This window comes from Apteryx mantelli, chromosome 2 (genome assembly GCF_036417845.1).
Source record: "Apteryx mantelli isolate bAptMan1 chromosome 2, bAptMan1.hap1, whole genome shotgun sequence".
Lineage (NCBI taxonomy): Eukaryota > Metazoa > Chordata > Aves > Apterygiformes > Apterygidae > Apteryx > Apteryx mantelli.
Window position 1 is genome coordinate 90,639,840 of NC_089979.1, and position 19,734 is coordinate 90,659,573.

Below are 19,734 nucleotides of genomic sequence, written 5' to 3' on the forward strand. Positions count from 1 at the left end.
AGTATTTTATAGTGTTTGTTTTTACTTAAGATTTCATTGCAAAATTTTGTTTAGCACCACACCAGGTGCTGGACTCCATTTCCACTGTGGTCAACATGACATAGGCATTTTTAAAGGCTTTTATCATGAATGCAAGACTGGGAAAACTCAATTTATGCTACAGATTTGGATTTAACATTAGGCAGATAAAATCTGTAAATACTTTAAGACATCTGAAATACTGTAGTCCAGTAACAGAGCTAGCAAAAGCCAGTTTATTCTTTCATCACACTTTCAAACTATTTTTAATTCCTGTTTAAAAACGTACAGTTCTTTTAACCAGTAAGTTTCACTGTTTTGGATTATTACATTGCATTGTAGTACAGGAACAAAACATGAATGATTTAAAGTCGTCTTTGTTTGTTTCTGAACTAGCTGGTTCTAGAGTTTGTATAACTTTGTGTCTGTTTAAAAACCACATCACCAATATCACAGTTTCAAAAGCAAGGAATGGGGTTTCTTTCTGCACATCTTGGAGAAAAATGAAATGGGGAAAATGCATTGATTTTTCTTCTCTCACACATGAACAAATGGGCAGTTAGTGTATTAACCAGACTGTAGATACTGAAATATTTATGACAATTTTGAAAATTCTGGAGTTTCACCACCTACATACTCCAAAATTTCCTACTAAGGTAGAAATGATTTAAAGCAAAACCTTATTTTCACTGTGAAAAGAAGCTCAGTCCCATGATTTGGAATACCTTCATCACCAGAATACCATTTAAAATGTGAAATTAGAGGCAAGGAAAAAGACAGAACTATTAAACAAAAAGCCTGAAATATTGCTCTGTGTTTTCACAATTTGAATCATTCTGAAAGGTGGTATCCATCGTCACTGTTTTATAGAGCTTTCTGCATTTTAACTATTCTCCTGGTTTGTCACAGTCAGCATGTCATACCCTGTGCTGCTAAGAGTATTTACCCAGTGGCAGGAAAAAGACAGTAGGCTTCTGCTGAGAAATGCAGAAGCAAACTCATGGGATATCATAATTGCCTGCTTTCGTGTATAAGTGAAAACACTAGAGAAAAATATTCTCTGCTTAAAATCAGGAGGTGTATGGCATTTTCACTGACCACTGTCACAATGTTTGGTGTTGCCCTCCCGCAGGATGGATGGTCACAGTATCACTTCGTAGCCTCATCTTCAACGATAGAAAGGGATCGGCAAAGACCGTATTCTTCATCTCGCACACCCTCCATCTCTCCTGTGCGCATGTCTCCTAACAATCGCTCAGGTAAGACCAGGCTTCAGCACCACAGTAACGACAGAAGTAATCCATCACTGTCATTCTCCATCATTAAGCAATGTCAATAGTATGCAGATCCATTATTAACAATGATGGAAGACCACAAAAACTGTTGTTTACTCTTATCTGAGTTATCTGTTTAAAACAGGAATGATTTTTTCTATAAAGTTAAAAGATCTACATTATTTTTTGTCAGCTTTTCTTCTTGTTATATGTGTATATGTGTATGTGTAAATGTATATATAAGTGTCCATACACACACATATATAAATTTAAAGAAAGACTGAGTACAGGTCTTCGTCTAATATTGATTCTATAGTTACACCAACTATCATTAACTGTGTATGATCCATGCAATGACTTTTTGTGCAATTATCTTGATTTACGCTGTGGTGTTAATTACATTTTTCTATTCAAAAATCTGGGCTTTTTGCCTTCTGTTTATTCCGAGGTAAAATATACCTCAGTTAGACACAGCCATTCTCAGTGAAGGTCAAGTCTTTTACAGTAAACACAGTAAAACAGTCAGCCTTTGAATGTGCTTTTTCCTACTTGCTCAATCAAATGCTGTCATTCCATAGATGTATCAGGAGTTTAGGATTAAAATAGGCCAAACTGATGATTGCCATCAGCATCATGCAATAGTAGTATTTGTAAGGAAATACTTTTGTTTGAAGCTGCGTCTTACTCCTGCGGAGCAACTGCATCTTACTCCTGCAGAGCAACTGCTGAGGAATTTTGAAAACGTGGCCATAAGCATAGCCCAGTGAGAGCTGCTGCACGCTGTTTACTTTTCAAAATCTGTTAGTTATACAAGTCCTTGGGTTTTTTTAATCTCAACTTGACTGTAAGTGCAAGGCACTTGAAATGTCTGGATGTGAGATCTTTGTTCTGTGCCTGGCCAGAACTATTTCTTCACTTCTGTTGCTCTGTTGCTTAAAGAACCTACTTAAAGACATGGCTGATGAAATCTTACTGCCATTATGAGTTATCAGAAGATTGGAAAAGGACATACACAGGGACTGTTTCTGAAGGTGGAAGAGCCCGTGTAATCACAGACTAATCAACTTAACTTTAGTTTCTAGAAAACTACTGGAACAAATAATCACGGTCTAAGCACCTCAAAGATAATAGGGGCATAAGATACCACTTGCCTTGCAGGAATATCTACTTCTGCATAGTAATGTAAGTTACTGTCTGTCTGGTAGTAAGCATATCCATCTGAATTCATGCTACAACATAGGTATAGGACTTTGTGGACATGAATAGTCAGTGAATTAAATCTACTGTAATCAGTAAGACTTGACACTATTCCACACAACATTTTTATAGACAAGCTGGAGAAACGCAATCCAGAAAAAGATATGTAAGGTGAATGCAAAACAGACTGGAAAACCATTCTCAAAGAAGAGGTATTGTTCATTGCCAAAATGAAAGGATGTTTTGCTTGGGAGTTTGCAATGGGTCCAGTACTCTTCAGTGTTTTCATTAATGACCCAGATAATGAACAAAGAATGCCTCTTACCTTTGCCAAAAACACAAAACTGGGAGAGACTCATGTACCTTGAAGGGCATTATCAGAATTCAGAATGATCCTGAGAAATTGGAGATATTGTCCGAATGGGGGAAAAAAGATCCTATTCTTTACCAGTGAAGTATATGGGGAACAACTGGCTAGATAAAAGTTGTGCAGAAATGATCTAGGGATTTTTGTTAATTGCAAACATGAATCAAGAGATGGAGAAATCAGGATATGAGGATAAGTGAATGGACTGTGATTGTTTAGCTTGGAGAGAACCAAGATGAGGGCTGTGAGAAAAGGTACACATTAAGTATTCAAGCATGTAACTGCCAACTGCAAAGAGGAATAGTATAATCTTTCTCTATTTTCATAGCAGACAAATGGAAATAATGAGCAGCAAGGAGTCAGGTGAAACACTGGGAACATTTCCTAACAGTAGGGATGCGAAGCATGGGAGTAGGGCGCTTGGAGCAGTTATGTGATCTCTTTCATTAGAAATCTTTAGGTTTAGATGAAAATCTGTCAAGAATTATCTTGGTATACTGGATCCTACCTTGGGGTAAAGAGTTGAAGTAGGTGAACACATGATGTCCCATCCATCCCTATGATTTGGTGATATGATGCTTTAACTAGCATAGAGGGATCTGTCTTCTTTTTTGTGTCCTTTAAGGCTAAGGAGCAGAAAGCCTTAGAAGCCTTTCAGTCTAATGTCAACTAATGATTTTATGTCTGCTTCCAATAAAAACCCTGCAAGAGGCCACACCTGAATTTTAACACTTGCCAGAAAGCAATTTTTCTGTGGGACGAGAGATATAATTCCCACAGGGAAGAGAGTGAGATGGTTTTGTCTTTAGCAGTCAGTGTATACAAAACACCAGAGTATTTGGCATCACTAGAGTACATGAAACAAAGTGCATCCGTGTGTTAGCAGTCTTTTCGAGGTTTGCATTCTGTTTTGTCTCCTCTTGGAGTCATGTTTCCATTAGCTGATTTGGTAACGTCATGTTTCTTTACATCTACTGAATTATCAGCTTCAGAATTACATCATTATTGACAAGCAATTTCAAAGCAATCCCCAATTTTAATGGCTTCATAAGAAAAGCCATCTGTCACACATTTGCTTTGTAAATTCAGAGGCCAGGGCCAGCAGAACCTATCTGAGCAGAATGCATAATTACTGCACAAGTGCTTCCCTACTCCTTAAATAAAAATTGTACCATGGTTTAGAGATGCTGAGAGACATAGCTGCTGATTAAGCTTAACGAATGAGCTTTTCTTAAATTTTTTTTCCTTTTTTAGAGCGAGGGCACATAATGGATCTTTTACCAAATGTTAGTGTTCTTATTTGAAATCATATAAGTATAATTTTGTTGGTTAGAAATGAGTAAAAACAATACCACTGTCTTTGGGAATGCTTGGAAATGATAGTGGGGAGCAAAGTCCTGTTCTTAAAACTTAGGTTTCAGGTAAGCAATATAAAAATGGAAAGGCAACTTGTGCAAGGAGGGATGTGAAAGTGCTGTTGTTCATAGCTAGGATAGTACTATAATGACAGCACATCAGCTAACCTTGGGGAAGGGAAATGTTGATGCACTGAGCAATTACCAAACCCTATGATGGAAGGAGAGTTCAGCAACACAGTGTTACAAATGCAAAGGTGGATAATTAGATATTTTCCAAAATCTTCACTGAAACTCATTTTCAGCATTAATTCTTGCTTTAGAGAGTCCTCTTAACATATCAAATACCTGAGTGGAGGCATGGGAGAGTATGGAAGTAAGCACCAGTGCTTTAGTTTGTTATTTTTGTACCTCTCTACATTCACTAGGAACTGGGATGCTCTGCCACTCAGCTTGTACTCTGTCCTCTGGCCCAGCTTTTGTTCATATTCACCAGTCTAGAATAGCTAGATTACTAAAACTATTATGTCATCTGTGAAAAAAGAGTTAAATGTGTATATACTTATTTCAGAGGTAGCTGTATGTCTGTATATTGGGGAAATATTTACATCTGGGGCCAAAATTGCTCAGATATTCAGATATACTGTCAGGGCCATGTTATCAGGTAATCAGCCCATAATTCTCTGAATCTTCCTTTTTGAAAATGCTTAAAATATTTGCCTTTTGCCAGTTTTCTGGAATTTCACCTGTCTTCTGTGAATTCTCAAAGCAAACGCTAATGGGTCTGAGATTGCTCAGCAAGATCCTTAAGTAGTAGAATGGATTTCACCATGCTTGGCAAAGTTAACTTGCCCACAGATACTCTCTTCTTGCCTGAGGGAATTATCATTGCTGCTAATTGTTTTATCCATCTGATCACTTTTGTATTTTTAATGAAGAATGAAACAAAACAGGTAATAAACATTTAGAGCCATTTTATTATTAATTTTTCATCCTCCTGAAGCAGTGGGCCAGCTGTATCTTTATTACTTCTTACTATTGTTATTGTGTTTATAGAGTTTTTAACACTTTGGATTAAATTTATCTCATCTAACTTTAACCATCCAAGTCTGAGTTGGTAACTCTACACTCCCTCTGTAGGCAATGGAGGAAGAAAAGTCTAGAGGGCAGTTAAGGTTATTTAATGTAGACACTTAACTTGTGAGGCAAATCATCCTCTGAAAGTACCTCTTTCTTTCCATTGTATATAAAGGGTGCCTCAGGTGAGTAGCCCCAATTAACACATTTAATTTAGATGCTGAACTTAGGGCAGATGAACCTATATGTCTCTTCCTAGTTGTGTTTTATTTTGTAGATTGGCTTCCTTGATTTTGTCTCTAAGTGCACATGGTATTCTTGTATATACATTCTAGGTATTTCCTGACCTATTTTTTTACATTTTGGTATGACTCCTTGAGTTTGGAGTTATGCAGTGGCCATGATTGATCCAAGTTGGTCTCTACTCTTCCTGTCTGCTGCCCCTATGCCCTATGCTTGTGTCCTTAATAACAGTTCTTTAAAAATAATTGAAAAATCTCTGATGAACTCTGTTTTTAATTAAATTTGTTACCCCAACAGGGAAAGTGTATTGTATCTACCAACACCTAAGTCTTTTGAAGTCAGGTTACCTGAAATCCATTTTTCCTCTGCTTTTTTTCCCACTTCCTGTCTAAGAATCATGACTGCTAAGTCTTCATGATCAATGCCAGTGGTCACTCACCTTTTCCAGTGCATGGCAATGAAATACAAAACCAATTCTCCTCCTAGTCATCTTGAACTTTCCCCCTTTTACCCATACAACCAGTTTCACTGAGTCTTTTTCTTACTGACTGCCAGATCTCAGAGTCGGTTATGGAACCGTACTGCAAGCCAGCTCTTCCTCCTGTTCCATCACCCCTCTTCCTTCTTCTTTCAGCGCCCTCCACTTTTAAACAGTCGCAGGGCAACACATGATGAAGGAGTTTTAATTTTTTTTTTTGTTTTAATGATAACTTAAATTTTAGTGATACCTTAGTTGTTGTTCTAATTGCAGCTGTTCATCTATAGATAGTTAAAGGCAGAAGAGAAATTATTTGAGTTACGTTTAAGTATTAGGTATTCTTTCTTATATGTTTTCTATGAAAAACACTTTTCTTCCCTTCCCCCTTATGGGAACCTGTTTCATGGTTTTGTTTATTTCAACAGAGAAGGAAGGAAACTATTTATAAACGTTTTTCTACTCAGTTGACATTTAAGGGTCTTTTCCACTGAAATAAATTGACCATTTTGAGAAAAATATGGAAGTGCCTATAACTGAAAGTACTGACAAGTTAAAGAAACTGAAAAGCTAAGGGGAAAAAAACATTTGGTTATTATTCTACTGTTTCATAATGATCATCTTAGATGTTGCGTATAAATGAAAAAATATAAATTCAGAGAGAAAATGATGTTTGGAGTTTGTTGTCCCATGAATACATTTGTTCTGTATTTGAAATAACAGCACCTTCTCTTCTTGTCCATCTTGTCGTAGTGTTTCTTCAAACAGCTTAACATTAGTGTGCTAACATTATTATGCTAACAAATACAAACTTTATTAAAATGTTTACTCTAGAGTTAAACACTACATTCAGTGATATGTGGGGAGAAAAATAAATCTGTTTTTATGATCTAGCAAGTGCCCCAGCCTCACCTCGGGAAATGATCAGCCTAAAAGAAAGAAAAACAGACTATGAATCAACTGGAACAAACGCGACTTACCATGGAAATAAGGGAGAACACACTTCTAGGAAAGACACCATGACAGGTAAGATTATGCTTATGTAGCATATGTAAAAATCAGCTGTCATAGACATATTTTGTAGGCTTGGCAGAGTGTACAGTAACAGAGAAAAGAGTCAACCTGCTTTGGTTGATTGCAAAGTTTTAGTATCCTTGAGAAACACAAGTACTGACCATAGTAAATACAATGCTGTATGAAATCATTTGTGAAGACCATGTCTCTTCACAGAGAAAAAGTTCTAAAAGCAGTTTTACAGTTTTTTTAATTAGAAGTTGGTTTCCTTTTTAACAGAGGTGGGTAAATCCACCTTGTGTTAACTAGCTTTGTTTCTGTAAGCATAACAATGGTTGAGCATGTGCAGCGATCCCTAACATCTGTCTTTTGCAGGGAACAGCTTTCTAGGACCAGTTAGTTTATTTTGCATGTGTCAGTAATTCCTAGGAAATTCAGTAGTAGTTTGTACAGTCTTACCTTGATAGTTTTTTCTCAAGGTTGATTGAAATGCAGTGATTTTCTCTGGGTCTATTATGGCATCTGTTGCAGGTTTCATGAAGGCTTCTCTGTCCTAGTGAGCTCATTAACCCATTAGAATGTCAGTAATTATGAATTCTTGAGTGCTTTGCCTAATAATGATCCTCTTACAAAATATGTGTTGGTCTCCATCACCGTTGCACAGACTTGTGTATCCTGTGGTGGGCATTTTGTTGTGTTTATACAGTGCTGAGCGCCATGGTGTCTTCTTCTCCAAGTGCTACCTCAGTGCAAGTAATAAATCACAGTGAGGAGCCATCCTGCCTGCTGGGTTTGCCAGTGTGTTGTCTTTTTGTTCCTCATCTCATTGGGGATGCCACTAACATGCCAATTCAGTGTCAAGCCATCCATGCCATAGTGTCTGCTTTCAAGACTCTATTCAGGATATAACATGACTCATACAGCTTTTATTGTGCTATACACTATTTTGCAATCAAAATCTAAAGGCCAGCATTTGAACATACGTGAAAATGCAATACAGGACGTTAATTAGCATGAAAGTGGAAATCTGAAGAAGAGGAATGACAGTCAAGAGCATTTGGAAACCACCAAATTGATGAGTGTCCTGAATGGCATCTGCAGGATACTGTGTGTGATTACAGGAAACAGGAAGCCATTTATTCAGTCAAGGTACCGTACTTAATGTATCTGTAATATTTGCAATGTTTGATATTCACCACACAGAATGGTTCTCTAAAACACTTCCAAGGTCATGACGTACATGACTGTGAAGTACAGGATTGTATTTTTTTCACAACTTTGTCGAGTATCTGTGAAGAGGGCCTCTCAGGAGTAAGAGCAGCAGGCTGAAAAGACAGAAAGCATAGAGTGTTTCCTTCTAGCTATATCTGCAAATTTAAACAACCAGATTACATTGGAAGGATCACCAAAAAAATGATATTTCTGTGGTTTCCTTACAGATAGTGACATCTTCCTTCTTGTCTCTCTCCACACAAAGAAAAATCATGTTGTTTTTTCCCCATCCCTTTTCATTTTGCCTTTTACTGTAGTATTTTTGTTCTCCCATTCCTGTCAGTTATATCCTTTCTCTTTCTAGCTAATTTTAGGAGCATGAGGCTTGTACTTCACCAGCAGCCATTGCTCTGCTGTGATTTTTGCATCCTGTTTTCCTTGAATATATGCTTCCATTTTGTCTTTTGTATTACTGATCTTTTGGGTGGGCTCTTAATAAGGAAGTTCTCAGCGTCATGCTCAGCTATTGACTACTTTTCCAGCTACAGTGAAAGAAATCAAAAAGTCAATTTGAAAAATTTGATCAATTTTATGATATTTCACAATCTTACATAGCCATTGTACAAATGAATATGGAATTAACGCATCACATTCTCTCTCTTTCAGATCACCAAGCCTCTGCTCTGGTCTGAGCTCAAACTAAGCACCATTTTAAGAAAAAAAGAAAATTACAGTTAGAAGGAGTGAAAAAGTCTTGCTAATCAACATTCAACATGTAATTAGTATAACATATCTGCAGATTGTTAAATAGCAAATATTTCATTAAAGAACAATGTAAAATTCAGTATTTGTGATTTTAATTGCAAAACATTTTGGCTTGACTCAGATGGTCTAATATAAATGCGTGTGACAAGTTCACTGCAGTACCTTTATCTTGTTTTGTATATCAAATAATGCATTGCAGCTAATATATCCACAGACCCTATGGGACATAGATAAATGTTTTTTCAAGTACCACCTGGCATATAAGTATTTTGAGCTGCTCTTCTATTTTGTGCCAAGCTGATGTATTACATAAGGCTTTTTTTGACTTATGGATTTACACAGAATGTGGAGCTATAGCTGTAGTCCCCATTTATTCACAACTGTCTCCATGCTCGTCTCCAAAGCTCTTCTCAGTTTATAGATCAAAAATTTTATGACCTGTTGGCTGGGACTGAAATGAGGGTTTTTTGATGGATTTTCAAAGTAGAAACATTGGCTTCTTGCCATTGTTGGGAGCTGTCAGGAAACCTTTCGGAAATATGGAGACTCTTTGAAGTAAACAGTTTGGCTGAAAATGATAACCTATATTGATTTCACAAGGATAGCTAAGAAATACAGGAACAATATCAAAGTTCTCATTGCCCTCTTCACAGGTTTATGATGCCTTGTACATTTACAGTCCATCTTCACACTAGAAAATAATAACCAATAATAAAATTTTATCATCCAAAGTATATTTTTAAGAAAAAAACTATTATATTCTTTAAAAAAATACAAGAACTATAAATGAATGTGATAGCGTTATTTATGCCATGGTGTTTTCCTTCAGAACAGAGAAGATAAGCTTGCTGCATACTATCATGGGATTCCTACTCTAAAGTTTCTTTTACTTTGTGAGTTCCCTTACTGAACCAATATGTGCACCATAGTCTGTACCCTGTATCATCTCTTCCACCAGCAGTAACTCCTTCGGATGATTTTCTTTTGATTATCGATAGTCATACTTAATCATCTATACTTTTCTTATCTAAACTTACTTGTAAATTCCTGCACAGTCTGAACACAAACAACAATCAACAACAGCTGCAAGTGCTCTGGCTACTTGAACTTACTATTACTTTAAGAAACCATAATACAAAATAATCTTTTCCCATGCCCTTACCTCATCTTTCACCATGCAAGAAGCTGGCAATGCTAAGACAGGTAGTGATATCTGTTAGCTGATATTTCTGAGGTACAAAAGTATTTTCCTTTGCTGTCTTGAACTAAATTTCAGAAAAAGAGTCCCACTGATTATAGCAGAAAAAGCAGGACATGTACATGAGGATGACTGTATCTGTCTGATTTATCTTTTCTTTCTTACTATCAGTCTGTGTTTGCACCTTACTGTTTCAACGTGACTGTAGGTGTATTCAGAATGAGCAGTTTTAGGAGCTGAAACTTGAATGTTAAACCATGAATCAAGTAAGTGACTGGGATACATGGGAAGGACTTAGATCAGTGATATCTTTGTGACATCAACCACTGAGTGACATAATTTTCAAAGCTGCTGTAAGCTTTGCAGAAGACTGCCGTGGGAAATCATTTGATACTTTTCTAACCTGTATCATCCTGAAAACTGAATGAAAAAAAAAAAAAGTAGTTTTATATAATTGTCTTGTACAATGCAACCATGAAGCACTGCAGTTTTATCATCATACTCATTTTAGAATCTTCCCAATTTTACCTCTGCAGTATTATCTTGTACTTAAGTGTAAAAACTACATAAAATACACACATACACACACTGACTCATCAGCTTTGGGATCATTTCATCTGCTGCTACAATTCTTACATCTCTGTAAGGGAGTGTGGCTGCGGGGAGGTCTCCATGTCTTGCACTCCTTGTACTCCTTTCCCTTCTCTTGCTGTGTTTTATAAAAAATATATATATAATTCTTCCATTTCCCTGTCTTTCTCTCCCTTTAATAATTTTACTGTGATGGCACTTAAACAATCTAAAAGCAAGAAACAGACAATTCCACAAATAACCACACATCTGTCCATTCATCTGGCTTATTTCCTCTCTTCTTTATATTTGCCCTCTCCCTTTGGACACCAGACCCAACTGCTCACTGAAACATAGCAGAGTTCAGCAGTTCCCAAGTATGCCTACATGTCCAGAAGCAGATACTGGAGCAGGGCCACATGCATTGCTAGCAGCTGCATTGCTTGATTTACATTTACTCAAGAGAGGGAATGGTATCAGCCTCTCAGCTTGACCAGGCTAAGATTTCTTGTTTGTGAACTTGTGGCAGTCATTTCTAAGTGTTTGATGTGTCACTGTATTTCTTTTTATTAGAAAAGATACTCCAGTTTGTTTGCATTTTTAAGTGGTGAGTTTGTATTCATGTGACTGCAGTGGAATCAGCAATGTAGACCTTGCAGCTGTTCTCATAAGCAGCCGCTGTGTCCAGCTTTCTATTGTAGATCTGCAGTCTGGGCGACTGCAAGTCTTATATCTGGCATGTGTAAATTTATGACTGCATTAGTGCAAACTTCATAGTAATGTGTTGGACAGGTATGCGCAGGCATGGGTAACAGTCTAGACTGTTTCTGTGTTTTAATAGCCATGGTTATTTGTGGCACACATGTTCCGTGTGCCTTTTTATATACCTGTAAAAAGATGGAAAGGCCATGGCCCTCCCTTACGTCTCTCTGCTTGCCTCTGGGAGCAACATATAAATTAGCATATGTCCAGTCTGCTATTTTTCATCAGATTCTTCATAAAACCTTCAGATGTTGCACCTTACATCCATCTTCTTATTCTTGACTTTAAATACCCATGAACAGTATTGTCCTGTCTGGTCTGAATACTTTCAGTCATGCCTGACTTAAAACTCGCATGCATGAAACTTCAGGCCTTGCTCATTTTGAGATTCATATACATCCAAAAAAATGGTTATGGAAAGTTCTTCCCCTGTTTATGAGAGGCCAAAGCATTGAAACCATTGACTATCACTTTCATTTTGTTCAAGAAGTTGCACATCACAAAATGGGCAGCTGAAACACTATCTCTGAATCTTTAACTCTTGAGAAGAAGGATATGTGTAAGATAGCTTCTTCTAGTGCTTTGTGTGGCTAGCAAAAAATCAGAAAACCAGCATAAAAAAAATAGTACTGAGGAAAGATCTGGCATTGACACCACTGAGAGCCACACCAGCACGAGAAGCACCCTGAATGGCAGTGCTGATGTGGAATCATCTAATGTCAAAGACTGGCATCCAGAAGGACAGATTCAAACACTAAAGCAGTGGGTCCAGGTGGAACTCATAAAAAACACTGAAATAAAAAAGAGTCAAGCCTCACGCATTACTGTAGTTTGGCGATAAAATGTAGCCTGAACAGAGAGACCCTTTGTAGAGTAACTCTTCTGCATTAGCATCTATGGCCAAAGACAGCCTGCTCAGGCACTCATGACTTCCATCTGCTACTGGCGCCCAGGCAGAATTGAGAGTACCTCCCATTGAAAAGGACCAACCATCATCTGTTACTAGAGCTTGTCTTCCTCCCACATTCAAAGGAAGGATCCCACCACACTCCTTGGAGACCTCCAGAGCACTGCTCTATTTTGTACACGGGACTATGCACTGCCTCAGTAATTGTATCGAGCTCATCAAGAAACCAGAGTTTTCTCATCCCCTTAGCTAATGGTTATCAGGTGAAAAGCCTCTTCTTCCAGCTGTTAGAACTCATCATCCCACTGTATGAGCCTTGTCTTTAGCCTGTTTCAAGGACATATTGGAGATCTTTAAGAATACTACCTGAGATCTGTAAAGCACCAGCATGGAACAGTGCACCAAACTTTGTCAAAAATCACACCCTCAGCATGGTACCTGTGGCAGATGCGAAGATCAAAATTGGAATATCCCAGTCAACTTTAGAAGGTGTGATGGCTGGAGAAAGAAGGATAAAGGCAAGTTGTGCTTGCTGGGATCCATGCTAGCAGGCACTCAAAGGAAGAAAGAATAGTTACATCTCCCTCAGTAACTGTGTTTCTTCATGATGATGTAACTAGCATGGATCCCATACCCAGCTTTCATCTCTGTTGCTCAGTCACCCTCAAAGGTGTTCAACTGTGAAGGTACTAAAAGGAACTCTTGGTACATCCAGTTCTTATGTCATTTCACAGAAACCTGAAATAAGTTGCACAAGTGACATGTTTTGATTCCAGTGATGATTCTGATTTTATTAATGGTCACAACTACTCAAAATTTAAAAAATTTGCTTGCAGGCACATGCTTTTATAATGGGAATAATAATGGCAGCATAAAATCATTGGCTCTGACATCTGGAGAGTTAATAACTCATGCCCAGTAAGAACAATATGTGCAGCAGCTCCACAAAATACATCCTTCATATTCTTGCAAATATGAGAAATGCATAGTGTTTCTAATTCTACAGGCAAACTACACTTTAGCTAGATGATAGCCACATCAAAGTAATCAGTGAAATGAGTCTTCCGGGAGAAAGTCTTGTCTTTGTATGTGTTCTCATGGGGAAAAAATAAATTTTTTATAACACCATAATGTTTTTCTTGTCTCTAGAAGCACTTGTTTTTCAAACTCATAACTCAGTTTTATTGGTGCATTTTATCAGTAGGTCATCTGAGAAGAACATGACAGCCATTTGCAGATGTGAGACTATCTCGTCCAGATCTCTTCAGTGTAACTACATACTACTTTTTCACATAACTCATTTTCCAGTTATATTTAATCACTTTTCACATCAATATTTCACCATATAGCAAAAGCACTCTATAATAAACAGTACAGAATTTTGTGTAACATCATCCAACTGAAGTGAAAGGAACAAAACGCCAAGTCGTTGCTGTTTCTTAAACTGAGTATTTACAATTGTTATCTGTTTTGTGTATGTGACATAAAATCTCATATATTGCCTGACGTATATTACTGAATGCTAGCTGTATATGAAATTATTTTGTTGTATTTATATAAGAGCCCAAGAGTGGTATAAATAAGACATAGCACCTGTTACCATTAGCACCATTAATATATGTTACATACATGTACACCAAAGAGAAGATTAAGACTGTTTGGTGGGAGGGCGAGAAAAGAGAAGTCTGCAGGTGTTTTCATATGGGTATCAGCCACTGTATTTAAAGAAGCCTTAAGAATCACTTTTTAAGCTAAAGAGATATGTTTGGTAAAACTGCTTTTACCTTCCTTTTTTGTCTCTTCAGCTCAAAGCACTGGAATCTCAACTTTGTACAGGAATTCGTATGGTGCACCTGCTGAAGACATCAAACATAACCAAGTAAGGAAGGAGACTGAAATGTTATTGTTCCAAACAGCAAAAGACTAATTTAGCATTTTGTATGGAAATGAAGAAAAATATCACAAGGACTGAAAAATCGAGATAACAGGACATGCTAGCACTTCCACTGGCTTCAACCGAGTTACAGTCTTTTATGCTAATGGATAATTTCAGTCCAAGTTTCAAAAATGTGCAACAGGTTATTACATTGAATAGTATACCCACAAACATGATCTAAGGTATTTAGGCCTGTCACTATTACTGAAATAAAGAGGGGCTTGAGACCCAAATGTCTTTAAAGGTCTAGATGGGTGTGACTGAGACTACAAAAGCCTGGCTAGCAGAATGGCCACTTCCACTAGGTCTACTAGTAAAGGGAACCTATTTCATGGCCTCTCATGCCAGTGAATTTGGTGAAATCCATTCACATCTCATTATGTGGATATATCCATCATAAAAAATTCAGCACTACTGTTGACACCACGTGGCTCACATGCTAAGGTGGTTCAGCAGAAACCCAAGCATTGAATAGGCCTGGAGAGAGAACCTCCTTCTATCTCTTGCAGGGGTGTGTATGCTATACTTATATGTAGTTAAAGTCCTCATATTTGTCATTTGGTCATTTTACAAGCATGATTTGCAGTAAGGCTTTTTGTTTATTTGTTTGTTTTTAAGGTATGTAAGGGGCATGGGTAAAAGAAAATCTAGCATTTCATCAGTAAGGACAGTTTTACATGTATGTATATCCAAGCCATTCTGTCCAGAAGCTTGGGAATCTTTTAAAATGTCTTGTCCATGAAAACCAGTAAGCAATAAGTACTAATGAATAAGGTGGACATTCCAGAAATTTAATTGGGATCAGGGATGGCAAGTTAACATACCCCCACAGAATGAAAAAAAAAACAAAAAAACCCAGGCTGTTGTAATATTGACACATATGACATTCAGGTGACTTCAGAATAGTATCTCCTCAGCCTCTTAGGAAGTGGACATTTTTCTATGATCTTTGGCTTTTGTTTCATCATTATGTGTAATGATACTTTGCACTTAATTATCACAACTCATTAATATTTTCACAACCTCCCTATGAGTTGTACAAAAGTTACAGCATTTTTTTAAAATAGAGAAATGAAGCCAATAAATGTTTAAGGAAAACGCCTAAAATGATTACTAGTATCAGACAGGTAAATCCATACTGGGTAGAACTGATAAAAAAGATTTTTTTCTGAAAATTTTGATTCTGATGTTTCAGTTTCAATCCACCAACTGCATGTGAATGGTTTCCAATGTTCTGTGCCTCCATTTTCCGTTACTGGTTATGCTCTTTAGTTAGCCAGCATTTCCTATGGTGTACCATATGTTTTCTTTGTGTGAGGCACTTCAGTACATGACAGTGTTTCTGCTTTTAGTGCATTGAAAGAAATAAAGTCCTTCTAATTAACACAGTACTTAGAGAAAATAAGTACTCTACTGAAGTACTCTAACAGCTGGTGCACTCTAACTGCAGTTATGAATCAACGAATTTTATTTTGGGGGCAAAAAGCTAAAGTAGAAACCCCAAAAGCAAAAATATTTTTCTATTTCTACCTATTTGCTTTCTCAATGAAATGTCAGGTTTCTGATTGACATTTCAGAAATAATGTTTTTAATTAAAAAGAACCCCAAAATATTAATTCAGTCCCCTACTTTTTGCTCAAAAGCATTGATCAGCCCTAACTTTTTGGCTTCTAAATAGATTGCTTAGTATAGCATTTTTCTCATGTGTCCAAAATTAAACAACTGTATTTAAATATGTGGAGTGAAATGATCTGTTCAAGGTCCTATAAACATTAATAGCAGTACTAGAAATAGAATCTAGTGTAGTTATGCTCCCTGTTGCTGTTCTAATGTTGGACCCAATGTTGCAACATCACCTGTGGGATTGTTAAAGGTGATGGATGCAGATAGACAACCTTTCGCACTCTGCTACAGGAGTTCAATGCAGCCATTCTTTGAAAGAATATCAAATGGTTTAGGACATAGCAGTGGGACTGCTGTATGCTTTTATGGTCAAAAAATCTTCCCAATTTTAATGGAGGTGTCCTAGAGTATTCTGTTCTACCAAGATACTTAGCAAATGTTTATAGATTTCATCTCTTAGTTAAAAATCCCCATGGTAAGAACAGACACTTACTTGGGCTGTGTGAGAACAACTTTACAGGGAACTTAAGTTAGGGACTGCCTGAGATTTTCTTCTGCACATCGTCACTATTTGGGCTTCAAGGCAACTTGAATATGTAGCAACATCCCAAGATTGCTAACAGAAGGTGTCGAAGAGGTGGTAAGAAGATGGTTCGGCTTAACAGTAGCTGAAGGGCACATTTCATGGCACTTGGAAATTTTCTCATGTCAGTGCCTGAAGACTATGCTTGGTTCTTATTCTAAATCTCACTTGTGTCAAAATCTTCAGCATCTTTGGAATGTATATCACTTTCATTCAGATTCTTCAAGGATGAGTTTTGGGCACCAGTGTTGGGAATGTACATCTGCAAAATAGTCAGAAAGTTACATACAGATTATATTACAAAAGTAATTGTAAGCCACACTGTTCAGATCCAGATTTTTAACTACTTTTGAAGTAAACAGACATCTGTTAGCAGCAATAATATTAAATAATAAATGAAAATGTAACAAAGTCATTTGGAATGACAAGGCAAAGCTGTGGAAATAATTCACTACTAAGCAATACTTTGGGCAGATGTTAGGATAATGCATGCCTTTGTATTCCCAGCATGATAAACATAAAAGCATGAGAATTATTCTTTCTTCCATGTTGTTGCCCACTATGTGTTATATCTAACAAGTTGTGGGTATTTCAGGTTTCAACACAGCCAGTTCCACAGGAGCCCAGCAGAAAAGATTATGAACCATATCAGCCGTTTCAGAATTCAACCAGAAGCTATGACGAGTCCTTCTTTGAGGACCAAGTGCATCATCGTCCACCTGCAAGCGAGTACAACATGCACCTGGGACTAAAGTCAACTGGCAACTACGTCGACTTCTATTCAGCTGCTCGTCCCTATAGTGAACTTAACTATGAAACAAGCCACTATCCAGCCTCTCCTGACTCCTGGGTGTGAGACTTGGGCAGACACTAAAGCTCCAGGAACTGTGCATGTGCATGCATACCACAAGACTTTTTTTTTCCTGCAAATTTAGTTTGTTAAAGCCTGTTCCATAGGAAGGCCCAGATAACCAGTATGGAAAATTTAAGATTTTTTTAGAAGGCTAAAAGAAATGAAAGCTAAACAAGGGAGCAATTAGAAAGATATATATATATTATATATATATATATATATTACAGTGTGGGACAACTTTATTGTTGGCCTATAGAGTCTAAAGTTCAGTGCCGTATATTGAATGTGGCTGAAGGAAGGAGGGAGAACATGACAGTGGATGTGGGTCAAGAGTTAAGCACAAGTAACTTAGCAGCGTACATACTTTATGGGGAACAGCTTCTCACACTTTGTTTAATATCCTTATTCATTGTGAATCTAGGCTTCAAGTTGCATTTGGGGTTTCCTCTGTACAGCAAGATGTTTCTTGCCTTTTGTTAATGCATTGTTGTAAAGTATTTGATGTACATTACAGTTAAAAAAACAAAGTGCATTGTGTATATTACACCAATGCCACAGTGTTTCTTCAGCTATGGTTCTAAATATTGCTTCAATTTCAAATTTTGAAAGATGTATGAATTTCCAGGTTTTTTGTTTTCTTTTCCCCGGTGCATTTTAACAAAACAAAAACAAAAACAAAAACAAAAAGGAATATTTAGCAGTATTGTTTGTTCTGATATGTGAATTTGTTTGTGGCAACTAAAAAAAAAAAAGGCATTCAGCAGTTCCTGACAATTAACATCATTCATCATTCCACACTCCTTGTCAACAAAGTGCTTTTTCACTGCCTAAAATTTTAGATGTAGATATTTGAAATAGATTTTTTTCATTTATACCAGTTTTCTTTATGATGATACAGTGTTAAAGGAAAATAAATTACAATTGATCTGTCATCCATATTTGCTAAGAATGTCTATTTCCAAGAATCTATCATACAAATACACATTCTTACTTGTGTGTGTCCATGTATGCATAGTACTCTCTTTGTGTGTGTATGTGTTTGAGTGTGTGCGTTTGTGTGGTATAAGGATTATTTTCATCCAATGTTTTCCTTGTTCAAGCTTTAATTTCTGTTTGATTTTTCTGATTTTTTAAACAGTGGAAACTCCAGTATGTGCTTTCTCTTACTCACTTTATTAATCATCAATAACAATTCAAAATTGTTAGGCCACTTACAAATTGAGGGGGTTCTAGGATTTTTCGCTGACTCCTTCACCCTTGGGTGCCATTTCGTTGATCTTCTCTTGAGGAAAGAAGTTGATCCTGTTACTCTCCAGCCACCAACCAGCAAGTGCTCAAGGAAGACAGAGTTTGATCTTGCCATCTCCCTGAGGGAATGGAAAGCAAAGACCCGACAGACTTAAGTCTGGAGTCCCCAGACTCTTCAGGCTACAGAAGGGTCCAACTCCTGAACCATTAGGACAATCAGTTATTTTAAACCATACCAAAAAAAAAAAAAAAACCACCCAAAACACATTCCTCAAATATAAAAACACTGACCATTTCCATGCATTTAAAATAAAACCCTAAAAAAAAAAAGCTGTAAGGGACAGAGAATGTTCTTTTTCTTTCAAAAAATAAAATCGAGGCTAGAAGGCCAGAAGAGCCAGGATATTTATCTTAGCTCTTTAGGACTCTAAAAAGAAGTATCTCTAACATTTCTTTCATTCAGCCAACAGTTCAGTGTACTGTTTTCACAGACTAAGACTCAACACTAATGGACTAGTTGTAAACTGTTTCAATTCCCGTTAAAGAAATTGTTTTAGGTTACAAACGTTTCTGTGATTAGTCATTGCAATAGTGTTACCATCACCTGGTGCCCTTCGGGGTGTGCGCAGCGGGAGGATTCGCTTGCAAGTCATTACCTGCTCTAGAGATAGCAAACTAAGTAGTTCAGGCAGGCAGGGACTGTGAGGTAGAATTGGTTTATCAGTCATCTAGTACTATAGTTTAATCTTTTTGGCAGCTTTTCCCAGTGTACGATATGTAACTTTATCTGCTCTTTGTAGTAAATGGGGAAAAAAATCGCATGAAAAAAAAATTTTAAAAGTTTAAAAACAGGCGGGTGGGAGGGGCACAGTGGGCCAGATGTATAGTGAGGTAGATAAAAATATTATTCATAGTTTTGGACACAGGTTGTTTATATTTTATTTATTACATTGATTTTAATAAGACGAGTGACATTTGCAGTGCTCTTTTGAACAAAGCACATTTTCAGTATAAAAACTTTTTTTTACTAAAGAATGTCACCATAACTTGAAGTTCT

At 37.1% G+C, this 19,734-nt stretch overlaps 1 protein-coding gene across 1 annotated transcript in view; it reads left to right on the plus strand.

The window, feature by feature from the left end:
* The window catches only part of CTNND2 (catenin delta 2), a 723,110-nt gene extending 704,749 nt beyond the window's left edge, over positions 1-18,361 (plus strand). Inside the window, exons 19-22 of the mRNA XM_067291004.1 lie at positions 1,151-1,277; positions 6,901-7,032; positions 14,240-14,313; positions 17,172-18,361. Coding sequence (XP_067147105.1) covers positions 1,151-1,277; positions 6,901-7,032; positions 14,240-14,313; positions 17,172-17,432 — 594 coding nt within the window. The 3' untranslated portion in view covers positions 17,433-18,361. The remainder of the gene's footprint in view (positions 1-1,150; positions 1,278-6,900; positions 7,033-14,239; positions 14,314-17,171) is intronic.
* Positions 18,362-19,734: the final 1,373 nt, after the last annotated feature.